This window comes from Hyperolius riggenbachi, chromosome 2 (assembly GCF_040937935.1).
Source record: "Hyperolius riggenbachi isolate aHypRig1 chromosome 2, aHypRig1.pri, whole genome shotgun sequence".
NCBI lineage: Eukaryota > Metazoa > Chordata > Amphibia > Anura > Hyperoliidae > Hyperolius > Hyperolius riggenbachi.
In genome coordinates this window covers 101,266,334-101,286,964 of record NC_090647.1, presented here as the reverse complement: position 1 = coordinate 101,286,964, position 20,631 = coordinate 101,266,334, and the positions used below count along the sequence as shown (strand labels likewise).

The 20,631-nt window shown below is 43.7% G+C and overlaps 1 protein-coding gene across 1 annotated transcript in view; it reads right to left on the bottom strand.

The window, feature by feature from the left end:
* Window positions 1-1,271: 1,271 nt before the first annotated feature.
* DHRS12 (dehydrogenase/reductase 12) overlaps window positions 1,272-20,631 on the bottom strand; it is a 45,685-nt gene continuing 26,325 nt past the window's right edge. Inside the window, exons 6-10 of the mRNA XM_068267126.1 lie at window positions 17,311-17,372; window positions 11,718-11,822; window positions 10,627-10,717; window positions 7,072-7,209; window positions 1,272-2,260 (exon numbers count right to left, since the gene is read on the bottom strand). Of these exons, the coding sequence (XP_068123227.1) occupies window positions 2,133-2,260; window positions 7,072-7,209; window positions 10,627-10,717; window positions 11,718-11,822; window positions 17,311-17,372 (524 nt within the window). The 3' untranslated portion in view covers window positions 1,272-2,132. The remainder of the gene's footprint in view (window positions 2,261-7,071; window positions 7,210-10,626; window positions 10,718-11,717; window positions 11,823-17,310; window positions 17,373-20,631) is intronic.

Below are 20,631 nucleotides of genomic sequence, written 5' to 3'. Positions count from 1 at the left end.
AAATCATGTCAGACATTCTCAGGGCTCTGGCCCACTACAGCGCTTTTCCAAAAACACTAGACTAAAGTAAATGGAGTCTAAAACGAGCTTTCCAAACAACAGAGAGCCCCAATCCCTAAAAACAGAAAAAACCTGATCCTCCAGCAGTCAGACTGTAAGACCACAATTGGGATAGCGGTAACACTGGGTAAGGGGGCAGTGCAGCCACACAGCCATGCTGCAATCACGAACATACGTGTTCCAGCCACATGGGTTTAGAGGTCCAGTCTGTTCCACCTTCTCCATCCTACATGTTTCACCCACTTACCTGGGCTTTCTCAAGACAACAGGGAGTTTCCTTAAAAGCGCGTGTGTGCGTGCATGTGTGACCTTATGCTCATATTTTGCTTTTATAGTTTTTGCCCCGTGAAAAAAATGATTTGTGCAACTACAGAAACCTTCTGAAAAAAAACATCCAAAAAACAAAAAACAGAATGGCTCACCAGAGATAGCAAAGCTGCAAATCACGCACACGGAGGTGGAGTGTGGCAAGTGGTGCAGGGCAGTGCTGACTTAGACATCACAAGCCCTACCATTTGTGAGTGAAAGATGATGGACTCAGGCACTTTATTATTTCTTTAAATTAAAGACACACACACAATCATTTGGCATTTGTAGTGCTCCATATCTCCTCTGCCTACACTGATGTCAGGGCATCCTTGTGTAGTACCAGAGTTAGGCGGGAAGTACAGGCTAAAGATGAATTATTATACCAGGTATGTATACATAGAGCTCTAGCCCTTGCTCCCTCACCTGACCTTTTACAGCAGAAATCAGGCCTTAGGCACTTAAAGGGGAACTGAAGAGAGAGGTATATGGAGGCTGTCATGTTTATTTCCTTTTAGACAATACCAGTTGCCTTGCAGCCCTGCTGATCCTCTGCCTCTAATACTATTAGCCATAGCCCCTGAACAAGCATGCAGCAGATCAGGTGTTTCAGACTTATAAGTCTGATCTGACAAGACTAGCTGCATGCTAGTTTCTGGTTTTAAATCAGATACTACTGCAGAGAAATAGACCAGCAGGGCTGCCAGGCAACTGGTATTGATTAAAAGGAAATAAACATGACAGCCTCCATATACCTCTCTCTTCAGTTCCCCTTTAAGCCAGAGGAAAAAAAAATTTGCATGATAATCGGTTTAAATGATCATTACTAATATGTGCCAATTGCCACAGTGAACTAATCCCTACTCGCGATGGTCACCCGAGATGGAAAGAATTCCAAATTGATACATACTTTATGCTTTTTTTATGTAAAAATTACACAGTGCGATAATGGATGAGATGCCACAGTGGCATTTGGATTGACCAGTTTTCAAGCTGCATAAGTATATTGGTCACCCCAAATCACCACCATTTAAAAACAAAACATATGATTTTGCTCTTTTATAAATATAGCTTTATAAGTGGGACAATCAAACTGGTGCTAATGGATTAGTCCTGAAACTGCAGTCTGTGCATGGCAGGTCAGTAAACACCTATGGATAGCAAGAATTATCAATAGCCTACTGACCTGGCGGCAGCAAAGAAAAGTTGACCGGCAATGGACAGATTCAACAACAAATGGTATTTCTGTATTCACGACTAGGTAGGTTGTCATGACTACACAACTCTCCCCAGTACCTAATGGAAGGTTTTGGCTGCAAAAGATCTAATGTTCTCATAGTTAGCAGCCTTCTGTGCAGCTGATGGTCAGTTAAAATCACCAATATCAACCCTTTCAGCTTGCCAAAGTATTAAGTCTATGAGTACCTTTAATAATTTGAGGTAAACTATATATTATAACAGGTCTTGTAGTCTTCATCAGTCTTATCACCATCACTGCACTGTAAAATACATACATGGACTTTGGCCAGACATTTATCGGAGCCTGGCAGTGATCCAGGTACCAAATGCAAGTCACCATCCCACCAATAGGAGAAAGATAGGACTGACAAACAGTGGCTATAGAAAAGAATCACCCCTTCAAAATATTCACAACTTGAAGGCGTATATATAAAAAAAATTCAGTGAAAAGATTTTGTGGATAGTATGAATTGTGAATACTCTGTAGGAGGGGATTCTTCTCTTCTCTATGGACTCTGGGCAGCCTTCTATGCTGTACAGGCCTCTGGGCTGAACCGCTGTGCCATGTCCTGTAATGTCTGCAGGAGTTTCTCTTCATCTGCGGGGGAGGAGTGTGTACTGGCCAGGGGCAAATGAGTAGAAACCGGTGTCCGATCTGAAACAGAAAATAAAACAAATACACAATATTAAACTTGCATCAGATTTGTGGTTTCTTGTATAGTATATTAAATGAGGACACACTGAGGCAAATCTATAAAGACGGGTGCAAAGGAAACTAAGGCAGGGGTCAAAATCGCATGCGTTTTACGCAATGCGTATAATGCTTCCTATAATGCTGCACATGCTTCCCAATGCACAATCACAATGCAATGGGCATTTTCCCACAGCGGTAAAAAAAAAACCCCGCTGGCACTGCTTTTTTTTGCAGGAAATTCCCCATAGCTGACAGAATGGGGCCCAATTTACATTTTTTAGAGATCTGTGCCTTTTCTTGAGGTTTCTTCAGTTGTCTCTCACATACGATGGTGGGGCTGAGGATACCCTCTCCAGAACACCCATTCAACTTAATATTCTGGGGGAGATGAAAGCCCTCAGATTTCTCGATTGCCTCCTAGATGAGACAGACTCTTCACTTGAAACATCCCCTACCTTGGTCTCACGCTCCCTCAGGTCCAACCCTGATCCAGCAGCCGTTAAAAGGAAGTCAAAATACAAAATAGGGAAACGCAGCGCTTTGAACCACGGAATACTACCGGGGGGATGTTTGCGGCTGTTAAATGACACAGATACATATATACTGCTTAGGTCGACCCCTTCCCAGCAGTGAAAGAAAAGGTCAACTTACTCCTTGATGAATAATACGTGGCAGGGTTGTCTCTGAGAGCGTATTTGAGGTCTGCAAAGTTGAGATCTATCGAATCCCACAAGATCAAATTCACAAAGATGTTGTCCAGCCACACTATTTTCTCTGGCAATGGTGGCCCACTGGAGAATTTATGGAAATATCTTGATGTGAAATTGAAGGATATGGTGGAGGCCCTTCCATCCTATATGAGAGATACTGGAGATGCCTAGAGAGTTTGCTTGATACAGTGGAGGTCATTGATACTGACCTCACTGCAAGCATCGACATGGAAGTGTTGCATACATCCATTCCTCATGGGGTGGGCATAGCAGCCACCGCTTTTTTTTTAGTGTTCACAACTTTGCTTTATTAATAATCATATCGAATACAAAACAGTTATGCATGAAAGAACAATAACAATGTGCACATGTCTAAAAAAAAAAAAAAAAAAAACAAAACACTTTTGTAACACAACCATCTACTACTATTAATATCAGCATCATAATCATGAATAAAGCAAAGGCCATGAGAGTCAATCATGGATAAGGCAGTCTTAGGTGCGTACACACGCACTACCAGCAGCAACTACGAGTCTGCCGGACCCTCTCGCTGGGCAGACTTTTAGCCAACAGTAGCGCGCGTGTATGCGCTGTCGGCGGACTGATAAGGCTGATTCTGAACAATCCACTCACGAACAATCTACTCACCACTGAGTAGGATAGTTGTTCAGAGATCAGGTAAGCTCATCCATTAAGTACATCATGCATAGATGGACCTCCCTTGTGTTACACCGAGTCCCCACACTTTCTCAAAATGATGCGTCAGACATGCTAGCATACAGGGCTGTGGAGTCGGTCCAAAAATCCACCGACTCCGACTCCTCAGTTTAGGATTCCACCGACTCCGACTCCTCTAATTTGCATATTACAATTTTGTTGATTAAAAGTATGTAACATGAAATTCGTCTCTTAACTGCCAACGCTTAGGAATTTTACAAGACAACTGAAGTGAGAAGGATATGTAGACTACTATATTTATTCCCTTTAGACTAAAACTAGTCCTTGGTAAGAGTACTTGTAAAAGGTACAAACCGGAACAAAGAACATCTATCAGGCCCTAGGCAATGTAAGTATGGGTACATGTAAGAGTGATGTGCAGGTACTCTGCAGGGGAATGAGGAGATTCTTCCTCTATTACACATTCTTCATGCACAATCTGAACAAGGTTTATGGGTGACAGACAACACCTCTATGTTCAATGTGCACAACATTCTCAGTGGATTCCCTGCAGCTCTGTGGGGAGAGCATATGTAGAGTATAGTACTACTGTGTAACAAAATAAACTTGAGACAGATGAAATTAAAGTTTTATACATACCTGGGGCTTCCTCCAGCCACCTTCAGGATAATTAGTCCCTCGTTGTCCTCCTCCACCACCTGGATCTTCTGCTATGTGTCCAGGTACTTGAGCCAGTCGGGCGTAGTGCGCATGCACACACTCTGCCGCCAGGAGCATACTACACCTGTGCAGCACTATTGCGCAGGTGCAGAAGGTTCCTGGCTGTGGGAGCGGCATGCAGCCGGACAGCGCTGACTGGCTGAATTACCAGGACTCATAGCAGAAGATCCGGGTGGTGGAGGACAGCGAGGGACTGATTAGCCTGAAGGGGGCTGGAGGAAGCCCCAGGTATGTATAAAACTTTACTTTTCATCCGTCTCAGGTACCCTTTAATTTGTAGTCACCAAACCAAATTTTAACAACATATCAAATTATTTGATTTCATCAGCAAAGGGAGTGCATACATTTGCATAAATCAGCATCACTGCGGAATTATTTCCATCTCATTGACCATCTCTATTAGTGACACAGCTACACATCAGGCTTTATTCTTACAGCATAGATGTTATTTAGTATATATAAGAGATTCCTGTGTACACATCATATATACAGTCACAATCAGATATGTATATCTGACCTTAAAAATACGGGGACTGCTTTATTGAAGCAGCACAAGTAACTAATTTTGATTGGTTTATTTCATTTTTGTGGACTAAGCACAGCTATTACTGTATATATACATTATTTTTAATGACTATTATCTGAGAAATAGAACATTTTATCATATTTTCTATTTTAACTACAGTTACAAATTCATTAGGAGTCGGAGTCGGTGCATTTTTTCCCGACTCCGACTCCAGGCACCCAAAATTGCACAACTCCGACTCCACAGCCCTGCTAGCATATATGCATATTTATAATTATTTGAATGGTTTATAGTGCAGGTGTGGCAGAGCTCCTCCCATATTGTTGAGCGCAGTATAATTTCCACCGAATGGCTCTTCTCTTATGAATGGTCACACCTATTGCCGACAGTCAGCTGCTCTCAGCTGGCTGTCGGCCAACAATGCAGATTTGTCAGTGGAAAAACATGGCAGTTTTTTCTGCGGACATAAGTGTGACCACTGCCCAAAAGGGTAACCAAACTGCCAGAACAACTGAATAAATATTCCACTTAACATGTATCATTTACCCGGCTGCACTGGGCAACCATTCTTCATCTGCTCTGGTAGCTTTGTCTTTATAGATCTGGCCCATTGTATTTTAAATCATGGGAAAGAAATTCTAGGGTTAGCTCAACACTTTTACAGAAAAATGGAACAAAAGTAGTGTGGTTGTCCACAGCAACTAATCCTGTTGTCATGGACAACTGCTGTAATTGTGCTCTTCGCCCTGATCTTCATACATTATCAAGCCCACTTATTCATTGCACATCTGTACAGCATGCAATTATACCACTGACACAGAAAATTATGTGTCTTCACCATCCTTTGGGTTGGATACAAACATCCTGTCTCTTGTGATCTTCATCCCCTCATCCCTTGTAGTAATGAGGGCAGGCTGATGTGCTGTGCATGTACAGAGATGATAAATAAATGTCTCTGTGGGTGAAGGGACAGGTGTGAGATACAAAGTACTGTTGGTTGCAGTGCCTCATTATTAAAGAGAATCTGTGAAAAACATATAATGTAATTGCTGCTCTCCCACAATAAGCATGACTGGGACTTCAGGTTCTGGGACAAGTTATGATACAGTCAGCGGCATCATGATAAGCATGGCAAGCAGACATCAACTTTCCACATCACTCGCTTGTAACTGGATGTAGATCAAGCGTTTCCCTCAATCTCCTCCCATGTGCAACCTGAATTAGCAGCAGGCCACCCTTCAATGCATAGCCCCATACATAGGTAGCTGCTCCTTTCATCTATGTGCAGTCTTCCTCTCTTGCATGTGCAGCTGTCTGCTGCCTGGCCTTCCATGTGCAGAAGCCCCGCTCTTCCATATCCACCGTCCTCTTTGGAGGGCAGCTCGCTAGGCCACAGCTTATGTAATCTTTGCAGAAATCCAGCACTACCTCCACTGTTTCATGTCCCAGCTGTAGTGATGGCCACTGAGATGATAAGAATTCCCAGTTGATTATGCAAATGTATGCAGCTTGAAGATGGACCAATCAAATCCTTCCAAGGTGCAATTTGATTTGTCCATTTTCAAGCTGTATAAATAGGCACTGAAAATGTACATAACCCTGTATCAACTTAGAAAGATTTGCATCTTATTGACCATCCTTACCCAGCTGCAGGGATTCTAGCAAAACATACCCATTTTATTATTTCTGATTATATTATGCATTATTTATGTATGTATGTATGTATGTATGTATGTATGTATGTATGTATGTATGTATGTATGTATGTATGTATGTATGTATGTATGTATGTATGTATGAAGTTGTATTGTTGCATGCTGTTCTTGTTGTCTAACTTGCAGTCTATACAGCGCTACAGAAGATGATGGTGCTATATCGAAAAATAACATTTTACGTGTGTATAGATATCATTCAGACAGTATATACATGGTATACATCTTCAGTAGGTGGTCCACAGTGGCAAATTCCATATGTCTAATGACAGGTGAATGGATCTGATTTCAGTACACGAAAACGTGATTGGCTGCTACAGGTCACAACCCTGAGCACACCGCTTTACTGAAGAAGACCACATTTTCTATGAGAGCTGCATGCCGGGGCAGTATGAGGGCTCCACAGACCATGCATGCAGTGTATACCTTGGAAGAAGAGTCCACTTGGCTGTTTGGTTGCTGCAGGAGATATGGCCAGCCACACCACAGTGTCTGCTCCTTGTTCCTCCGTGCGTAATCTGTTCTTCATTTTCTCATAGAAGTCTGGCATTGAAGACCTCACAGCTTGTTAACAATGAGAGAAAAGAGCAGTCAGATACTGTATAAAGTATGGACCATGGGGATGGAACAGATAGGCGTTAAGCATGTGTCAGTGCTAATGCATACCAAACTCTCATCCATCTACACACCACTTCCCAATGTATACCAATTAGTATTTAATTAGTTCCCCTCCCCTGGGATTAGTATCTATGTCCCTGAAAATCTCACCTGAGCTCCCAGGGGCATAGATCATCACCCCTGTTTGCTCCTGATGCAAGGGCACATGGGCTGAAATGTGAACATCGCTCTGGTGTTTAAGGGGAAAAAACCATTAAGGTTGCCACACACACCATACAATTAAAATGTCCAATTTTTCACCACTCGATTAATACGATCTGTTGAACCAAAAAAAAAAAAAAAAAATGTTTTCACTCAATCGAGCAATCTGAATTTCCCTTTTTTATTTGATAAAAGATGATCAGCAGTTTTGGATTTTTCTGATCAATGTATATGAAGATTGAATGGTGAACAAACCCAATCATTTTTTATCATAATTGGGGAAAAATTAAACGTGTGTGGTACATTGGTCAGAGTTTTGAAATGTTGCAATCAGTCAGAAAAATTTACTGCAATTCTTGAATTGAAAAGATATTTAAAAAAAAAAAAAAAAATGTATGGTGTGTGGTCACATTTAGAGGTGAAGTGGTTAAAGGACAACAATAACAAGAGGTATATGAAGGCTGCCATATTTATTTCCTTTTGAACAATACCGGTTGCCTGGCTATCCTGCTGATCCTCTGCCTTGAATACTTTTAGCCGAAGACCCTGAACAAGCATGCAGCAGATCAGGTGTATCTGACATTATTGTCAATTGTGACAAGATTAGCTGCATGCTTGTTTCTGGTGTTATTCAGACACTACTGCAGCCAAATAGATCAGCAGGGCTGCCAGGCAACTGGTATTGTTTAAAAGGAAATAAATATGGCAGCCTCCATATTCTTCTGATTACAGTGGTCCTTTAAACTGTAACTGGAGAGTGGGCGTGGCAGTGCATCTTTCCATGAACAAGAGGTGCTTGCACCTGCGCAGTAGCACGGAGCTGGTTGGGTTTTGCTTTTTTTCCCCAATGAGCATGATGTGCCCTGCGCAGTGCGGCCGCACTGCACAGAAGCAGGGCCACGAACTTCCAGGAGGTACACTTTGCCAGACTGTCATTTGGTTAAAAAGGAAAACATTTTATCACGTGAGCAGCATTGTAATTTTCCATTCAAGCTTCACTTGTAGTCAGTGTGGGCTTGATTTCTACTTTCATGCAAGCATCGCCATGAATAAACAAGAAGCTTTGAGAAAAGGCTGTAGATGAGCCTGGAGCCTGGATCACCTCTTCCCACTTCCGCTTACAAGACTTCTCTCAATCCTCTGGAACACTCTCCCTCAACACATCCGCCACTCACCCACACTTACTATTTTTTGGCGCAATCTGAAAACTCACCTCTTCAGGCAAGCATACTCTCCTACCTTGGACCCTGCCCACTGACCACCATTTCTACCACCCCATACACAGCTTCCCTTACCTACTGTCCTATACCTTAAATGTTTAGACTGTAAGGCCTTTTGGCCGGGGCTCTCTCCCCTTTTGTCTCACAATGCTGTGTAATGGGTGTACATACCTCCCACCTTTTGTAAAAACATGTAGTTAATTTATTCACTGTATTAGCTGTTATACCCTCTTGTCTTGTATCAACTGTTGTATTGTATACTCTGTATTGTTATACCTTGTATGCTATTGTACAGCGCCACAGAAGAAGCTGGCGCTATATAAAATCAACAATAATAATAAATAATAATACTACATTCCTCCTATGCACAGTGCAGCACGTGCGTTTTCCACACCACTATAAAGAGATTCCATTGAAGGCGCTGAGAGCATACCAGACCCCTATTAGCTTGTACTCCTGTTTGATTGCCTGAGGAAGCGGGATTGTCCCGTGAAACGCGTAGCACCTGGGAGTACCAATAAATTGTTTTGTTCATCTGAACACTGAGTCTTATGCTGGTTCTTGGTTTTATGGGTGGTGAGTCGTGACAAACAATCTCCCCCCATTTTTAAATCCTGTTGCATTTTTACTCTTTTGGCGCCTCTGGTCTGCATCCTAATAACAAGTGATCCACCTGTGGTGGTAAGGATTTTTTCCTGGTTTCTATCTACAGAGAGCGACATCTTATACCTGAGTGGGGTCAGGTACTAATTCTCCCCACTGGCATATGGAGTGGTTGCCTAGGGGCAACCTATGTTTGTGAGTATAACCTTTATCAATAATTAACAATCCAACAGTTTGAAGATATTGCACAATTTGGGCTCTCGGTCTTTTGTTTTTGTTATTGAAGTGCATAAAGAGATTCCAGACTGTCTTATTAGGAGTGGCAGGGAATCCATAACGCTTTATTGAAATCTAGCAATGCCAAGTCTGCCACACTAAATTTAGAAGTGCATCATTAAAAGGGAAGGTCCAAGCAAAATAAAAAAATGAGTTTTACTTACCTGGGGCATCCAAAAATGTACGCAATGCGGCCCGCCGACCTCCGAGGTTGGCAAGCTGCCAGCGGGGAACTGGAGCAGCAGTGAGTGACTAGGAGGGCACAGGATGGCTGCATGGGGCTGGTAGAAGCACCAGGTAAGTGAAACTCTTTATTTTGCTTGGACCTTCCCTTTAAGGCTTTACACAGGTAGCAATTCCTTATTTTGGCACAAGACGAAGGAAACACAAATAAATTGTCCACAAACACCTATCGGATACACCTACTCTGTCTTTCTCTCCATAATGGAGATACACATTGGAGGATTGTGAAACAGAGCCAACCCACGCATTATGGTCTCTGGGCTGTGCAATGTATGTCGGGGTCGCGCAACGCATGTTGGGAAATGTAGATCCAATTGATTTGCTTACATGAAGTTAATGCCTGCTCCAGCACTAAAGGCCACATAATTAAACTTCCCTTAGAGGGAGGGTTGTTTAATTTTATTGTTTTTTTCAAAATTGAATGCGGAGATCCCTTTTAAGGATACCCCAAAGGTGACAGGACTGGGTCAGACTACAGTATGACCCTCACTGATAAGAAATGACAACTATAAAACACTTTCCTAGCAGAAAACGGCTTCTGAGAGCAGGAAAGAGATACAAATGTTTAATAGTTAATAGATTTTAGCTCTGGCATACTTCAATGAATGTGTCATTGAGCAAGAATAAAGAGAGTACAAACTTAAAAAGTAAATTAAACATAAAATAAAACTGTGGAATATTTTAAAAAGTCATTTTTAGGAGAAGAAGGCTAGATACAATTGTTTATTTAATTAGTTTATTTTCACCTCGGGTATCCTTTAAAGTGACCATGCATGTCTTGTCAGCTTTACTACAAATACAATTATATACCCAGTCTTACCTGGTGTGTCTGCCCAGCCTGGGTGCATGACAGAAAAATGGACCTTTGGGTTTGATTTGGACCAGCGCTCAGTTAAGATCACCTGCTGTCTCTGTAAGAAATACATACACAGCAATCAGCATGTTAAATCGTATCAGGGCTATAACAGTCCCACTACCGCCAAGTGCCACAACCCTGGACCCGCTCCCTCACTCCTCCTTACTCCCCCTAATCATACTGCAAACTACATTCACATCCCAACTGCCATAACTTCATTAATATTCTGCTTCAGTCAGAGCACCTCATCTGCATGTTTGTTTAGGGGCTGTGGCTAAAAGTATTAGAGACACAGGATCAGCAGGAGAGTCAGGCAACTGGTATTATTTTAAAAGGAAAAATCCATATCCTTCTCAGTTAAGGTTCCCTTTAACAGACCCGGGACAAGGTCCTCCAGCACCCAAGGCTGAGACACCAAAGTGCGCCCCTCCATCCCTCCCACCCCGCCGTCACACACTGTTTGCCATTAGACTAACAGGCACCCCAGGGCCCCCAACAGCCTTATCTCTAGTTATCTGGCTTGCAATCACTGCCATGTATCCCCTTTTCTTATTTCTCTGCTTCAAACATGACAGGGGAATGATAGCTGAGTGAGTTGTGTGCCCCCTCCTACACTGCGCCCTGAGTTGTCCTTTAACCTCCTTGGCGGTAATCACGAGACAGGCGCGGTAACCCCTAGCATGACTCGTGGTAGCCACCAGCAGGACTGTGCAGAGCCTTTTGAGCAGCGGCCGGTTTCACTCACACTCCCCCCCCCCCTTCCCCCCACCCCCGGGGGATCCAGACGTGGGCAGCCATGCTTCTTCCTCTCCACGTAGGCGCTGGAGCCCCCTGGTGAGATCGCCGTTCCCACTACAGGGTTACGGCGCCACCTGGAGGATGGAGGGAAAACTGCAGTGATGATTCCAGGGAGATGTGCTGGGCTGCTGCAGATCTCTCTAGCAGCATATTTTTCCCATGGGGAAAGTAAACTAAAATGATGCCAGCTTTAATTTTCCCAAAGTGAAAGTTCCAAGGAAATGTGAAAAAGAAAAGAAAACCGTACCAGGACAGACCTTATTCTGTGCGTATGCCATTGTTCCATCAAACGTGCCCTTCTCAAACTGCAGGTCTGACACATCCAGCTTCTGCACCAGCATGCCACCTGAGGAGACCGTTACCTGAAATAGAACAAGGAACAAGGGCATGGTGAGCATACTGCTGGCCTCTGTATGCAGTGCAGCCTATGCATCTAACACAAGCCAGGCAGCCAAGTCAGTCATTCAACACGCTAAAAGCTGGTGAAGAAGAAGATGTAGAGGGCAGCACGGTGGGGTAGAGGATGGCATTTTCGCCTTGCAGTGCTGGGTCCCCAGTTCAGATCCCAGACAGGGCACTATCTGCACAGAGTTTGTATGTTCTCTCCGTGTCTGTGTGGGTTTCCTCAAGGCATTCCAGGTTCCTCCCACATCCCTAAATTGGCACTAGACTGATACATACACTGCATGATACATACATAGACATAGGACTATAGTAGGTATTAGATTGTTAGTCCCTCTGAGGGACAGTTAGGAACAATATACTCTGTACAGCGATGTGGAAGATGAAGCACTATGTGAATACTAAATAATAATATGCTCTAGGCTTAGAACAATACAGAAAACACCTGTAATGAAAATAATGTAATCAGATTTACAGTGCACACATTTGACTGCGGGAAAACCTGTCAACAGTTCTTAAAAGCTACTCAACTAAAATTCCAAGTTAATTACTGTATTTTTTGAACTAGAAGACTCACTTTTTCTCCCACAAAGTCTTATAGTCCAAATGCAGGGAGTCCCTGACTTGTGAATGCCTGCCAATACAAACCTCCAACCCTCGAAATATTGGGGACTCCCTGTACTGTGCCCATGCAGAGGAGGACACAGGGGGACAAATGGAGGCTACAGGGGGGCATAAAGGGGCATAATCCACCTAATGCCCCTTCACAATGGATGCACTAGGTTTAGTATATTTTTTCCCCCCTGGTTTTGTCCTCTAAACCTAGGTGCGTCTTAGGCCACATACAGACATCAGACCATAGTCTTTGGAAAATGAAAGATCACAGACCAATCTTACCACCCTTCCTGTAGTATAAGAGCCATACTTTACACAGTCTTTTCTATGGAGCTGAACTCCACATCAGAAAAAAATCATTGCAAGATGCTGCACACACAGATGCTGTACAGACACAAAAGATCAGTATCTGCAAAAGATCTGTTCCTGCCAAAAATCCATTCCTGCAAATTGCAATGATAGTCTATGAGATCTGCAGATCATCATACACACATGATTTAACTGACATTCATCTGCAGATCAGATCCACCAGGATGGATTTTCAGATCTGCAGATCTGCAGATGAATGTCAGTTAAATCATGTGTGTATGATGATCTGCAGATCTCATAGACTATCATTGCAATTTGCAGGAATGGATTTTTGGCAGGAACAGATCTTTTGCAGATACTGATCTTTTGTGTCTGTACAGCATCTGTGTGTGCAGCATCTTGCAATGATTTTTTTCTGATGTGGAGTTCAGCTCCATAGAAAAGACTGTGTAAAGTATGGCTCATATACTACAGGAAGGGTGGTAAGATTGGTCTGTGATCTTTCATTTTCCAAAGACTATGGTCTGATGTCTGTATGTGGCCTCATGGTCAGGAGCGTCTTATAGTCCGAAAAATATGGTAATGTAAAGGGAGATGTTCAGTGACATCTATGGAGAAATATGTAAGGTAGGGAACACACTTTTCTTTCAGTTTTCTGTGCGCATTTTTTCTGCACACCATGGGGCTTGATTCACAAAGCCGCGCTAATGCATAGCACAACCGTGCTATGCATTTGGCACGCAATGGGACGCACGCGAAGGTTTGCGCATGTAAAGATTTACGTGCGTGCGCTAACAAAGGTTGTCGTGCGCACTTTGCCACATTAGCGCGCATGTACACCTTTGCGCGCGTCACTTTGTGTGCTAAATGCATAGCACGGCTTTGTGAATCAAGCCACATGTGTGTTTGTATGCAGGAAAATGTTTGCTTTTTTTCCCAGCAGCTAATGTAATTGATAGAACGGACAATGTGATTGAGAAATGACAAAATGTGCAGAATTATCATGCAGAATGTCAAGGTTTTTTTTTTTCAGCGCATGAAAAACGCATTAAGTGTGAACTAGCCCATTCATTAAAGGACCACTGCTGCAAAAATCTTAACATTTAAAATATGTGTAAACATATAAAGATAAGACGATATTGTTTGTTGGACAGCGCTACAATAATTGGATGGTTATTTACTCAGTAAGAATTGTGAATATTCCACATAAATTAAAAGTATTAAAAGTGCATATTAAAAGTTCATTAGAGTGCAGTCTGAATAACTGTCCACTGCGCACTCGTCCGTTTTGTGCGTTTCCGCTCTGTGGGGAGGGTTAAGCAAATTCCCTTTAAAAGTCTGTGTAGTATCACTCAGTAGCGCTCCGCTTTCATCAAGATAAAACCCATAGAAATTGCACTCACCGTTCCTTATGACCACTGTGAGACCGGTCAAATAGCTTGTGTGTGTGTTGCCTCTGGTCTGAGGGGTCTCCACTCCGCAGGCGGGCTGTCCAGTCCTCAGATGCCGTATTATTTCTGGTACCTCACTTGTACAGTCCTCTATGAGTTCTTGACTTTGGAAATTTGAGGTTGTCCCAGCGTGAGCTGCCGCTGCCTGGAGAATACCGGGGACGGAACTTTCGCTCACGCTGGGACAACCTCAAATTTCCAAAGTCAAGAACTCATAGAGGACTGTACAAGTGAGGTACCAGAAATAATACGGCATCTGAGGACTGGACAGCCCGCCTGCGGAGTGGAGACCCCTCAGACCAGAGGCAACACACACACACACACAAGCGATTTATGACCGGTCTCACGGTGGTCATAAGGAACGGGTGAGTGCAATTCCTATGGGTTTTATCTTGATGAATTTGATGAAAGCGGAGCGCTACTGAGTGATACTACACATATACAGATAAGAAGCACATTTCTTCCAGAGTAAAAAGAGCCATACATGACTTTTCTCCTATGTTGCTGTCACTTAACTGACATAACCAACAGGTTTTGGACTAGCCCATCTCCTCATGAAGGATACTCAGGGTTTTCTTTGTTTTTAAAAGAACTTAGTGAATATGGCTGTTGCTCCGTCCAACTGCCAGAAAAGTGTATGTTGAGCAAGGAGGCTTGGCAGCATCTTTGTATAAATCTTTTTCAGGCCTTGTTCACATTGCGTTCCGTTCGCGTGTCAGTCTGCGTTGGGGTTTTTTTGAGGCGCCTTTCTTTTCCGATTCCCGGTGCTTGGGTGGGCGATTCGTTTTTGTGCTTAGTGGTTTTCTAAGCGGTTTTCCCAAGCGGTTTTGTAATTCACTCCCTGACGCAAGTCAGGAAGTGAACTCTTTGACCCGAAAAAGAATAAGTACAATATATTTATTCTTTTTTTCCAGATTCTTTATTTATACAAAAAGTTTTTACATTCAAATACATATAAACCATATCCAGTCATATTCTATATTTCAATATTAGTACATTTCATCTTTCGGGCCCGTTATCTGGAGGACCATTCCTTCCAGGTTTTAGGGCTCTCTGGGTTAAAAAATAGGCAGAGAATGATTACATTTATATCAAGTTCCTATTATTATTTGTCTCCCCCATTTCCATAATATAATCTCGACATTTCTATTCGTTCCACGCATACTACCTCTTTCACTTCTACATCCAATCCACATATGTTTCCTCATTCACTTCTACATCCAGATCATACAGCTTCCCCCATCCAGTCGGGAATAGGGGGCGGGGGTGGGAAGGGGGAGAGGGGAAGGGTCCCAGGCGAGCCAGAGTGTCAGAGTCCAAATTTTGTCCCCTTGTGAACAATGTATTTATTCTTAACGCGAACGCAATTGTTGCACAAAGCGATTCTGTGAGCGTTTTGCATTTCTTCTATACTTTCTATTGAGGCGGAATCGTTTTTAAAAACCGCACGTGGGTGAAAAAAAAGCCGAAAACGCCTGCAGTGTGAACTGAACAAGCTCTCAGAGAGTGTCTTCATAAATAATAAAGGTCAAGCTGAGAATCCCCATGATGATATGGACTAGACCAAAACCGGTAATGTCAGATTTCAACTACTAACTGTAAGAGACAGCAACATAGGAGAAAAGTAATGTATGGCTCATCTTACTCTGGAAGAAACCTACTTCTTATTTGTATTCGTCTCTTCAGAAGGTAGCGCATACACAACCATCACTTTTTGGGCAAGATTAACAGCAATGCTACTTCAAAAGTCTATATCACAATCCACACCTGTTAGAAGCAGGACTATGGTCTTCATCAATTCTTCAATAACTTCCTACTACATCCACTTCCGCATCCAAACTCCGCCTTATAGGCTTCTGATGAGTCATTACGACGAAACATGTAAGACGGAGTTTGGCTGCGGAAGTGAGAGCGGTGAACCGTGACGGTTATCGAGCGTTGTCCCGATCTGTAGCAGTATTGGAGGTGCACGCCAACCCGCTGCAGCAGAGGAACTACAAGTACCAGCCAGTGCCCAACTGAACGGGGGAGAGCCGTAACCAAACGCTATGCTGGAAATTAAAGAGCGCAATCTGTGAGGGCAATGGGTGTTTACGGTTTTACACTATGTAAGGCATTTGTTTTGAGGTCATGCTTTTATGGAAATCGGAGGCAAATCTGCTCTGGTTGATTGATTGAAGAGGGAAAGTCTATGGTGTCAAGCTTTAATTCCGTATGGTGGTGGACGGCCTGAAGAGTCCCAAAGCGCTACTAGACTTGAGTGGAGGTCTTGGAATCCGGTGAGTGTCTCCTCACAGGGTGTTGGTGGAGGCAGTAGGAAGTTATAGAAGAATTTATGAAGACCACAGACCTGCTTCTAACAGATGTGGATTGTGATCTAGACTTTTGAAGTAGCATTGCTGTCAATCTTACCCAAAAAGTGATGGTTGTGTATGCGCTACCTTCTGAAGAGACTCAGAAATGATATATAGAAGGGGCAGCTCCGACTCAATAAGTGCCAATAGTGCTTATTTTAAATGGTGTAGCGCTTATCTCCTTGTTATCTAGTGCTCTTATTTGTATGGGTTTATATATACCGGTATTTAAAATTTTACGATTTTTGCGACAGTGATCCTTTAACATGAGTTCTCAGTTTTCCTGTGCAGAAAACGCGCACAAACACAGTCAAGTGTGTACCCTGCGCACCAACAGTTTGGCAACACTATAAGCCCTTCTATGAACCTAAGTGCCTGATTAATAGACAGTTTTTCTTTGCTCTGCAGGCTCATCAGTAACTCTGCTGATGCTGCAGTGATAACTTGCTGCAGGGTATAAGACTGAGGGCCCTTTTACACAGAGGCGGCGTGGTACCGTATTTTTGCCGCAACCCCAAACCCCCTTCCCCTGCAATTAAAAAGTCTTTATATAGTCGCATCACTAATGCTGGTTTTCAGTCTGAAACCAGCCTAAAGCTAGTCTGTGCAGTGCATGGGGATTTGGATTATTACAAAAGCTCCCAGGCATTCTATCTGTGGCAATGATAGTTTAATACCTACCATTGAAAACACACACACACAAAAAAAAAAAAACTTACCACTCTGGCATCCTCCTCCTTCTCCAGTGCTGGCAGCAGTGCTATAGTTAGAATGTAGGTACCTAAGGAGAGGATCGCAAGTTAGCCCGGCCATTTCCAATAGCGATAACAATTACAAGACAGTGAAAGAAAAGCAGGGGCTACATATATCACTGATGAGATCAGGCATATAAAGTGCACTTCTGTGATATATGGGCAATCCCCTCTTTATTTCGCCCTTTCAGTGCAGTACAGTCACACCGGTGCGGCATGCTAGGATTGCCGCTTCAGTGTAGGCGATTGCAGAATGTGCAACCTCAGCACAAAGCACAATGCCAGCCTTTGCCCTCTGTACATTGAATAGAATGCCAGCTTTCAGTGTCAATAAATGTGGAATGTCAGAAGAAGTATACCAGCCTCTGCTGCAGTAACAACATAATGCCTGATACATCAGTATAAGGTCAGCTCTAATGCCAGCCTGTGGCATCAGATCACACTCCATTCCCTGATGCATGGAGACACAGAATATAAACTCCTGACACTTAGATTTAAAGCAACCTGAGCAGTAATTTAAAACAACAAACCTCCCCATAAGGTAGGTTGTAATGGTATGTGCCGCCAGGGGTCAGGGGAAGCACCATTACCTTCCTATGAGGTGCTAATCCTCTGGCCCCCGGCCTGCTGAAGCTGCTGGTCGGCTTGAGAAGATAGAAAATCCCGTACAGGCCGGGGGCCAGAGGATCAGCACCTCGTTGGCAGGGGCGGCTCTACCATGAAAACGACTGAATCATGTGATTCAGGGCAGCAGACTGTAGGGGTCAGCATCAGCTCTACACTCAGCTGACGTTTTTCGGTCTCCCCCTCTTCTCTGCTGCTTCTGTCTGACTCACAGAGCACAGATCTTGCCTGCTGCCAGTCTGTGTATGCTGCCACGCCCCTTAATTAATGTTCTCCTGGGGATGGGGGTGCACCCTCACAAATTTGCTTCAAGCAGCAAAATTCTAGGACCTGCCTTGGTAAGTAATGGTGCTTCCCCCGACCTCCAGCAGCACACATCATTACAAATCTACTGCCTGGCAAACAAAGCAAATTGCTCACAGTATGAACCAGCCCTTATGGCCCATACTCACGAGGGACTTTTGTCGCCTCAACACGCGGCGCGCGCGCGCGCGTGTGTTGCGGCGACAGGTCGCCCGTGAGTATGGGCCGCGCGCACCCCGAACTGTCGCAACGGGCGCGCACCTCGACTGTCGCTCGTCGCTGATGTCGCCGGGCGATTGAAAAGTTCAATCGCCTGGCGACAGTCGCCGCCGCAACTCCGCCGCAGCTGTCGCTAGTCCGCGTAAGTACGCGGACTAGCGACAGCAACCTCCATTGAGGTATGAAGAGCTTTCGGCGGAGGGAGGAGGAACGTCGGCGACAGCTTCCGTCATGCCGCTGGTCCCTCTTCCGCGTGTGTAAGCGGAAGGACCTGGTGAGGAGCTGTCGCCGGCCTGTCGCCCACACGCTCACGTGTGCTGGCGACAGGCAACATTTGCTGCCCGTGAGTATGGGCCATTAGAAACACTTTGGAATGTCAGTCTTTTATATGCTCATAAATACAGAGTAATTAAGGTCAAAATAAGTTCTTTAAAGGGGCACTACAGCGAAAAACTGTAAAATTTAAAATATGTGCAAACATATACAAATAAGAAGTACATTTTTTTCCCAGAGTAAAATGAGCCATAAATTACTTTTCTCCTATGTTGCTGTCACTTACAGTAGACAGTATAAATCTGACAGAAGTGACAGGCTTTGGACTAGTCCATCTCTTCATAGGGGATTCTCAGCAAGGCTTTTATTCTTTATAAAGATATTCCCAAAAAAGGCTTTAAACAATGATGCTGGCCAGCTTCCTTGCTCGCTACATAGTTTTTTGGCAGTTGAACAGAGCACCTGCTATTCACTAAGTGCTTTTGAAAATAAATCTATTTCTGAGAATCCCCTATAAAGAGATGGACTAGTCCAAAACCTGTCGCTTCTGTCAGATTTCTACTACCTACTGTAAGTGACAGCAATATAGGAAAAAAGTAATTTATGGCTCATTTTACTCAGAAAAAAAAAAAATAAAAAAAAAAATGTACAACTTATTTGAATAGGTTTGCACATATTTTAAATTTTACAGTTTTTCGCTGTAGTGCCCCTTTAAAGAATGATGGTTTCTCTGCAGAGGAAGAGGAGTCAGATTCTGATAAAATGTTTCTAGAAGGTGTAAAAGAGTGTGGTTGAGAGAAATGTTCGGATCATCTGCACAACATCACCAACCACTTGATATGGGGAGATTCCACCACCAAATGCCAAAAGAAAAAAAAAAAAAAACTCGGCAAAGGTTGTTCTTCCTGAGATAACTGAGGAAGTTCGGTGTGCCACAGGAGCTGATGACGTTTCTACACTGCTACCATAGAGGCTTTCCTTTGCCCCTCTATCATTGTAAGGTATGCAGGCGCTAACACAAGCAACAAGCACAGACTATAAAGAGTAATAAACACTGCAGAAAGAATAAATTGGCACACCCCTGCCACCACTTGACCTCCTCCACACCTCAGGCTGAGAGGCAGTCGCTTCTTCAACCGCTTGCCATCAAGCTGCTGCTACAGAACTATTCCCACCAAAACCCCCAGGCACAGGAACTCCCCCCCCCCCAACCCCCCCCCCAAGCAGTGCTACTTCTGAACTCAAGTCCCTCACACAGCAAAACCTAACATGGTACCCCTGCATCTCTTTTACCTAGGCTTCAATATCTGTAAGGCCTAGTGCACACCGGAGCGTTTCCGCTGCGGTTTGCGATCTGCTTGCGGGTGCGGATCCGCTAGGGTAATGTATTTCAATGGGCTGGTGCACACCAGAGCGGGAGGCGTTTTGCAGAAACGCATACTCCCGGGCTGCTGCAGATTTTGGATTGCGGATGCGTTTCTGCCTCAAAGTATAGGAAAACCGCAAACCGCTCTGAAAAACGGCACTTCAGAGCGGTTTGCCAGGCGTTTTTTGTTACAGTAGCTGTTCAGTAACAGCTTTACTGTAACAATACATGAAATCTACTATACCAAAACCGCTACACAAAACCGCAAAACGCTAGCTGAAACGCTGCAAAAAAATAAGAAAAAGCGTTTCAAAATCTGCTAGCATTTTGCGGATCTGCTAGCGGTTTTTGGTGTGCACTAGGCCTAAGTTTTCATTCTATGGCTGTTCTTCACTGTATGTAAATTTGCACTATGTCCAATGGCGGTGTGTACCATAACCATTTCCGGGTATGACAACTGTCGCAGTTGGCAAAATAAATCCAATTCTGAAATGTAGGGTATA